The following is an 8849-nucleotide window of genomic DNA, read 5'->3' on the forward strand; positions in this document are numbered from 1 at the left end:
GTTCCATCTTTCCTGCCTACCTAAGTTCTGCCCTATCAACAGGCCAAGGCAGTTTCTTTATTCATTAACCTATACAAGCAACACACAGACAAAATGACCTCCTACCCCATTTCCCCTTTTCTGTTTAAACAACAGGGAAGGCTTTAATATAGTAAAATTCTATAAAAAATTACAGTTACAATACTTATATCTATTTTATCTTTTATCACAACTAAGGAAAACTATAAGCATAAATTTTTTTAACTCCATCAAAGACTTCAGAAGGATATAATATTACCTAAGTAAACAGGAAGTACATTGTAAGCAACTTCCAAAACTCTAGAATTGATAGATATCTTGCTGCCTAGACAGTCACCCAAAGTTTTGCTATACCCTGGGGTACCCATCTTTAATCTATAGGCCCATAGTATCCATCAGACTTTTCCATGAAGCAGGAAATTTTAAAGACAGTTCAGTTACTTTCTTTTGTATCCTGCAGAATGTCTTGCACACTCTTTCATGAAGCAGGAACCCTGAAGGATCATCTCACCTTTAGGCAAGTTCAGCAGTCATTTCTCTGTGGGTCCTGAATGTCCAGTGAAGCAGTCCAGGCCAGAGCAGGTCCTTGCCCAAACAGCTAACAAACTCCATAAAGAGCCTCTTCAATGACCATCTTTCTCTTGAAGTAGCTTGGTGCTGCTAGGAGCAGATGCGTCTCATTGTCATAAAATGTCCTAAGTTATTAAAACATTTTAAATGCCATATGCTGAAGATCTCTGAAAGATTTGAAGAATACCTATCTAACTGAAATATATCTCTATACATCTAGAAAATCTAACATGACTACAAACTTGACTATTATAAATGGTTATCTATTAAATTATATTTCTTAATTACACGTTATATTTTTAAATGAACTACACAATCACAATGTCTTAAGAGCACAAATATACATATAACATAATTAACCTCAAATTTGTATTAATAAACAAAGATTCATCCAATGCAAATCTCTATAGCATATTCCCCTTTAAACATAAACAAGCATTTATAAAAAATATTTGGGAATAAGGGCACAGTTCTTTCCAAACTTCTTCCTGCTGTTTATTGGGCTAAGTATTTTCTTTGTGGGGGTGTACTTTTGAGGGGTGTTCACAGCAATTTTTCAGGGGGTCTTGTTCCAAGAAACCATTTTGTTCTGGAAGCAATTCACAGGTTCTCATCTTCTGTAGAAACAAGAGCAGAACTTTTCCAAAGCAATATATCCTTAGACTCAAATTTTGGAATCAAGATCCTTTTTTTTTTTAAATCACTGCTTGGCCCATTAGCTCTAACTTCTTTTTGGCTAATTCTTACATCTTAATTTAACCCATTTCTATTAATCTATTTATCACCACATATGTGGCCTACCAGCAAAGTTTCAGCACATCTATTTTCAGCAGTGGAGTCACGGCATCACCTGACTCTGCCTTTCTCCTCCCAGCATTCAGTCCAGTTTTCCCTGTCTACCTAAGTTATTTCCTATCAATAGGCCAAGGCAGTTTCTTTATTCATTTGCCAACACAAGCAACACATAGACAGAAGGACCTTCCACACCACTTAAGTTCTAGTTTCTGGGGACATGGTAGGGTGGAGATCAAGACAACTCAGAGCTGGCTGTTCCTTCCACTAATAGATATGTCCACTCTGACATTCAAGTTTGGCACAGGATTAGGTCACTACAAATGGGTGCCTCATGGCCTAGTGTTAGAGTCTTAATTTTCTACAACAAAAGACAAAAATCAGAGCAATGGCTCTATGGGCTCAGTGGGTCAGAGGACTTACTGTACAAACATAGAAACTGTACCCCAATATCCATGTTAAAGACTGAGCCTGTGTTCCAGTAGATGATCATATCCATATGCATACTGGCCACACCACTGAGACCCAGTGCATTATTTACAAAAATATTAAAGAAAAATAAGATGACAAAGAGGATATCAAAGTTGGAGGGGGATGTGTTGGATGGAGTGAAACGGGAAGTAAGACAGAGAAATGTGGGGTACATATGATCATGATACATTGTATACTTGCATGAAATTACCAAAGAATAAATATTTTTAAGATTAGGTTTGACCATATACATACATGGAACTCCAGCACTAATAAGAGTGAAGACAGGAGGATACTGGTAGCTCAGTGGCCAGCCATGTAACCGAAACACTGAACTTCAGTTTCAGTGATACACCCTATCTTCATAGAATATGTATAGTGATAGCTCAGATATCAAATGTTCTTTTTTGGTTCTCACCTGTGCACACATGGGCATGTACACTGGCATACATTGGGCTATGTGTGTGTGTGTGTGTGTGTGTGTGTGTGTGTGTGTGTATCACATATATACATGATATAAGACACACACACACAAAGGCAAAAGTCCTAAACTTTTTAGACAAGCAAGCACTGCTAGTTCTTGTCCAGATCAGTGATTTCTCATGGATGATGAATTAGTGAGTAGTCCTTCTGAGAGAAAATATTGAGAAATTTTATGAGGGGTATGGGAGTATGGTATTGGCTGTGAATCAGGTTTTTGATCTTTTCAGCCTGACTGAGGCCTAGTAATTGCATGAATTTTCATTTTGTTAGTTAAGCCAAATTCTCTGTTTACTGTTAAAGAAGGATTCTTTAATTAGCTCCATTAGGGTGCTGGCCTACCAGTGGATGGAAAGGCTTAGCTATTTTCAGTTGGAGGTAGAATTCATAGCTATTTGTCAATATCCCATGATCAGGACCAACCATTTGAAATAGCTGTTCCACATATACATATTGTTTGTTTTAAATGTATAATTTGATAACATTAGAGAATTAATTATATCATTATACAAATGGTCACCACAGCTAAATTTGGTGTTTAGTTCTTAGCATGTTTTTAATCTATGGAACAGGTAGGGCTTACTATTTCTTTTAACCAGTGAATTAACAGTTGTGTGAATAGAATACATTTGATAGAATGCATTTAATAGAACACATTTAAAAATTGCATTTATGTATTTTCTTTCATCAAACAGAGCTCTAGATGCATGGGCTAACATCAGTAAGTACCATTATTTATATAATTCCCACTAAAAGATTGTTTCTTTAATAACTTAGTTTGGGACTCCAGGAAGGTCAAGAGATAATTTCACAATGAACTCCCTTCTTCAACTCTATTCCCAGGATCTGAGGGTGCCACAGGCCCTCACCCTGGCCTACTATGTGCAGAGTGGGGCATAAACTTATAACCTTGGCTTCACCATGAGAACCATTATCCTAACTTTCCCAGACAACAGGGGGTCTGCCCTCTAATCCTTGTCTTGAAGTCCTGACAAGATATAACACTTCCTAATCTATGGGAAACCACAAAAAGGACAGCCATGTCTTCATAATGATACAAGTGACATCTTAAAATCTTTATCCAGACATGTTGTTGACATTCTCCTTTAGTCATTCAGATCTCACACAACAACTGTTGACATTGTGCAGTCATGTTCACCTCTGTAGTCTTTCAGCTAAGACCGATATCTAATTCTTTCAGCAAGTGTTACTCCCCACATAGCACCCAACATGAGGCCCAGTCTATACTTTTTGGTATCAGTCTGCCAGTCATTTGGTGCATAGGGCACTAACTTCTGTGTGTTTCTTTGGGACTAAATGGCTGCAGGACTGGGTGGGACAGAAATCACAGACAACAAATGGCACCAACATGGAAAGCTAAATTCCCTTAAAACCTGAGAGACTTGGGAAATAATTCTAGACAAAAGAGGACAGAGTTAAGCATGGCTTCTTGGTAGCATTTTCTCAGGTGAGCTCTGTTTGTTAAAAGCAAGTACACCTTATTTAAGAGAGGCTTCCTGACTCATTTTTAGAAGCAAAAACCTTACAGCTCTTTTAAGAGGCCCCACAAGAAAACACTTAAATGGTGCTTATGAATATCTGACAGCATGTTTGTTGGTGGCAGCACAGACCTTAAAACTCCATAGAATTGTGGCAATATATATGGCTCCAGCCAATACCTCACTATGAGGCTAGACTCTCAGAAAGCTAAGGAATGGGCTAGATCCAGCCATCAAAGCCACAGCTTTAATCCCAGCTATATCACTTAGCAAATTAAAGACTCATGTAGTCAGAAAAAGAGAGAGATGCAGAAAGATAGATTCAGATTTAGAAAACTTGTAAATGATTGACAATGTGTTTAAAAATATAAATATGCTTGGGAGAAAAAAGAAAAAGAATAATGTCCTTAAAATTAAAAAGAAAGAAAGAAAGAAAGAAAGAAAGAAAGAAAGAAAGAAAGGGAGTAGTCTAGTATGGTGGCACACACCTTTAATACCAGCACTTGGGAGGCAGAGGCAGGTGAATCTCTATGAGTTCAAGGTGTAGTTGCACACACCTTTAACCCCAGCACTTGAGAGGAAGAGGCAGGCAAATCTCTGTGAGTTCAAGGATAACCTAAACTACAGAGTGAGTGCCAGTACAGCCAAAGGTACATAGAGAAACCTGGTCTCAAAAAACCATATATTAAAAAGAAAAAGAAAAAAATAGAGTTTAAAATAAAGTCATGTAAAGATGGAAAATACACAGAGAGTCTGGACACTGTATATTATTGAGTTATCTTTGAATTGTTTGATGGCTGAGGAAGGAGCAATGGCTGCTAAAAGACATTTGATTATAAATGTTGCTGGGTTAATCCAAGATAGGTATTTTGAAAATGCCTTGACTTCAAAATTGAAGTCAAAAGACAAGTTATTTTGAAGAAGAGGTTTTGCTTTTGTTTCTACAGGAAATGAGAGCCTATGGATTCATACTGGGTTAAGAAAAATCAGGTTTGATCAAGAAAGACCCCCTGAGAAATCTCAAATGTCCGAGTTCTACATCCAGAACAGCTTCAAGACTGCTGGATGAGATGATCAAGCCTCACAGGGTACTCCAGTCAGGACTTGATCATAATTCTAAATTTTCTTTAGGTCCCCATAAGATTATCAGTGCCCTCAATCAGCAGGAAGTAGCTTGGAAAACTACACCCACATTCTCCCAAAATGGATTATGGTTGTTTTTCTTTGTTTAGAGTATTAGTTACAATTTGTTATGGATAATGGTCAGGAAGCAAGCTAAACCAAGAAGATTCGATTCAGAATTTTTCTTTTAAAAAAAACGGGGGAAGTGCTGTGGGACAATGATCTTAAACTTTTTAAAGATTTGTCAGTTGTATTGTTTTAATATAATTTAATTTAATAAAATTTGGATTGGCTAGTAGCCAGGCAGGAAGTAGAGGCAGGGCAACTAAAACAGGAGAATTCTGGGAAGAGGAAAGCTCAATCTGGAGTCATCACCCAGACACAGAAGATGCAAGATGAGAATGCCTCGCTGATAAAGGTGTCAAGCCACATGGCTAACACAGAAAAGAATTATGGGCTAATATAAGATGTAAAAATTAGTTAATAGGAAGCCTAAGCTAATAGACCAGCCATTTTATGATTAATGTGGACCCCTGTGTGTTTTTTTGGGACTGAATGGCTGCAAGACTGGGAAGGACAGAAACCTCTGTCAACACCCACCCCTGCCCAGAGTGACTGAAATAGTGAAGAAAAGTTGACTACACTAGGAAGGGTCACTTTGTCCAAGTCCTACTGGTACATTTTCATATAACTGCAACGTTTTCTGTAACCTATTTTATCCCGGCCAGCAGGATGAGAACGGTGGTTCCTGATAAACCTAGGGGAGAGGAATGAAGGGGCAAGAGACAGGAGAAAGATGGCAAGACAGGATTTCTGATCAAGCTGTCCAGTTTATTTCCTCAGAAGCTGTTATATAGCAATCGGGCAAAGAAGGGGAGGGAAGGGTGTCAGGAAACTCAAGTCTGATGGAATTCAGGTCCAGAGACATCCCTAGCTGATAAGTAAGTACTGAGATTCTGTGATTGTTGACTAACAAAGGAAAATGCTAATTGATTCCGGAACCCGGTGCCTGCAGGTCTCTGCTAGGAGATAAGATGCTTGGTTGATTTCCTAGACCCTGAAGAGGGGATAGAGATAAATATTTTTCTTAACTTGTGAGTTTAAGATAGCTGTAAACAAAATGCAGATCTCAAAATATAGGTCTTTGCCTCTGGCACTATTTTTCTGGACTGGTTTAGTGTTTTTGTCATTGGAATGGTCTTGGTCAGAATATGGGGAAACCACTTGAGCTCAAGGGTACCAGATTGACTTGACAATGACAGGGAGAACCATGGCGCTGGGGTGACACCGACATCCTGCCTTTCCACTCAGGACAGGACCCTGGATGAATGCTTCACTATACAAAATACTCATGTGGATACCTGGCTCTTTCTCTTAATGAATACCATTTATCCCAGTTCTAACATTCTAGTCACCCTCCTTAGTTGACTACAAATGGAAAAATAAATCTTCATTTTTAAACTGCAGCCCTGACAATGAAGCCACAAGCTAAGTAGCCTGTTAGGGATGTTGTTTGATCTCAGATGTCTGATATTAACATTTAATTAAATGTGGTAGCAGGAAGAGACAATGGGACCATGATTTTAAGCACATGGAGTTGAGTGGATACATCGTCTACTAAATCTTCATCTACTACCTTAGTTGAGTGGCATTGATCAGTCTAAGTAGAATTTATTGGGAGGTCATTTTAAATTTGGCTTTGGCTTATAAAAGTGTTACCCCATTTTCTTTCTAGGGAATCCTAGCCAAAAGCTTTCAAATCACTTCTTCAAGGTCAATAATATATGAACTCAGCTACATTAAAAGGAATTGACATGTTTATTTGTCATAACAGGGAGTGGAAGGAACAAGGAGAATATGGTCTTCAGATAAGACAGAGCACAGGAAGAAGACACAACCACAGAAAATGAACCTAGGCTCAAGACACAAGTCACTTCTTTAAGAGCTCTGATCCTTATTGTACTAATAAACAATATCCTTTTTGCTGTTTTCCATCTGATATGTGATTTATAATTTGTAATTGTTACTTTATATGCAAACTATTTAATGGAAGAAAAATATTCTACATATGCATCTTAACAAATTCAGAAGCATCATGAATGCAGAATTATGGCTGTCAAAGGCTTTGCTAAAGAAATGACCCTTGGTGCCATGCTCCTGGCTTCTCATCCCTCAGTACTTTCTCCTGCTGTCATTCTTGCTTCCAGAATTCCTTGTAACTAACACTGTATCTCATTCTCCCCTGTTTCTCACTTGAGTCATTTAAAGGCATTTTGTTAAAATGAATCCTAATTTCTGCTAGGTGGACATATAGTGTCTGCACTGTACACTTTACTTAATTACCATCAAAAGCGTCATGAGACTTCAGCGGTGAGTCAGCATGGAGGGTTTCGTAGCATAAATCAAGACAACAATATCATCACTAAAATGTTTTTATTGTGATTCAATTTTAAACGGCATGTTTGCCTAAAAGTCATTTAGCTACAGAAGTGGTTAATTTTATAGGAAAAGCAATTTGATGTCTAGGATTTTCTTAACATAAGACAAGGGACAGATGTTGATATCAGTCAGTCAGATACTGCCACAAGTCAGTCCTTCATGATGATTCAATACTTATTATTCCGTCACCTAATTTGCATAATTTGATTGTTTTATCATGAAAGAATAAGTACATATAGAAACATTGTAGACATTTCCCCTAAATAGTAAAAAAAGGATCACCACGTTTGGGCATAAGCTTTGTCTCCAAATTAATACCAAATATGTGCTTTAGTACTTCTTCTAGTTCTTCTTCCTTCAGAGTCTTAAACTCTACCAGATCGACATTGTCCTTATAATTAAACTTTTTGTAGACGAGAGTGGTGCCCAGTAAGCCATGAACGCCTTCTTGGGTCTGTATAGAGCAAAGTGATGTATGGACCATTACACAAGTTGGAGATGATTGGGCATATTCACTCACGGGCCTGAAATCTTCAATCGTTCGAGGTTCAAGAGTAAAAGAGAATATTTTTCGGTGGTTATTCTTCCCAAGAATGTTAGAATCAATGAATTCTTGGTTTGGAACATATTGTTGCCTTTTAGTTTGGTCCAGGTACCAAGTTCCATTCTCTTCTGTCAAGTGAAAGATGGCAGGCACCTGAGGCTGATCCTTCCCCGAAATTAATTCCAGAGGCTCCCATGGCTGGCAGGAAAATGGGAATGCAGCATCCACAATATACTTTTTGCCCCTGAGGGTCACCAGCAGAAGGGGATGAATCATGGTCTTGCTATATCTGCAGGCTGGGAAGTTATAAATTTGTCCTCCCAACATTATGGCCTCAAATCCTATCGTGGTCAGAGCCCAGTAGAAAAGATGGTTCAACTGGAGGCACCAGCCACCCCGCTTCCTCCTCACGACATGGTTGAAGACAGCCTCTAAGTTCAGCTCCATGGGCTCCCCGCAATGGATGTTCAAGTTCTCAAAGGGAACAGCTCGTATCTGGTGCTGAAGGATTTCAGTTAATGTTTGCAAGTCCAGTTTATTCCTGGAGTTCTGATAACCAATCCGTTCAAAGTATGCTTCAATGTCCATGGTCTGCTAAGGCAAGGAAAACAAAATAATCAAGTATTACTGTCTGTACTTGGAGTTCTCTTTATAGGTTAGTTATCTATTAAAGTTATTTAAAAGAAAGCATAAACACACAAATACAAAATTAGCTTACATATCTGTAGCAATTTCTTGAAACTGCAGTCACATGCATATTTCACTTAACAGTGCCAGTGAACCTGGAGGGACAGTTAGGCCATGTCTTTCTCTTTCAAGTATCAGAAGTTAGAAATCTAGGTTAGAGGATACAGTGAAGGTAAGGTGAAGGTTTAGAGGCACTGTTCCATCATGAATGAATGGGGGTTCCAAAA

General features: G+C 38.4%; 1 protein-coding gene across 1 annotated transcript; it reads right to left on the minus strand.

Annotated features, from left to right (window-relative positions):
* Positions 1-7402: 7402 nt before the first annotated feature.
* On the minus strand, positions 7403-8578 carry LOC125405946 (arylamine N-acetyltransferase 3-like). Its single transcript, XM_048442734.3, has one exon. It carries the CDS (start codon positions 8521-8523, stop codon positions 7651-7653), a length of 873 nt encoding a protein of 290 aa, XP_048298691.3. The 5' UTR covers positions 8524-8578; the 3' UTR covers positions 7403-7650.
* Positions 8579-8849: the final 271 nt, after the last annotated feature.

The sequence above is a fragment of the Myodes glareolus genome, chromosome 23, assembly GCF_982192425.1.
Source record: "Myodes glareolus chromosome 23, mMyoGla1.1, whole genome shotgun sequence".
Classification (NCBI taxonomy): domain Eukaryota; kingdom Metazoa; phylum Chordata; class Mammalia; order Rodentia; family Cricetidae; genus Myodes; species Myodes glareolus.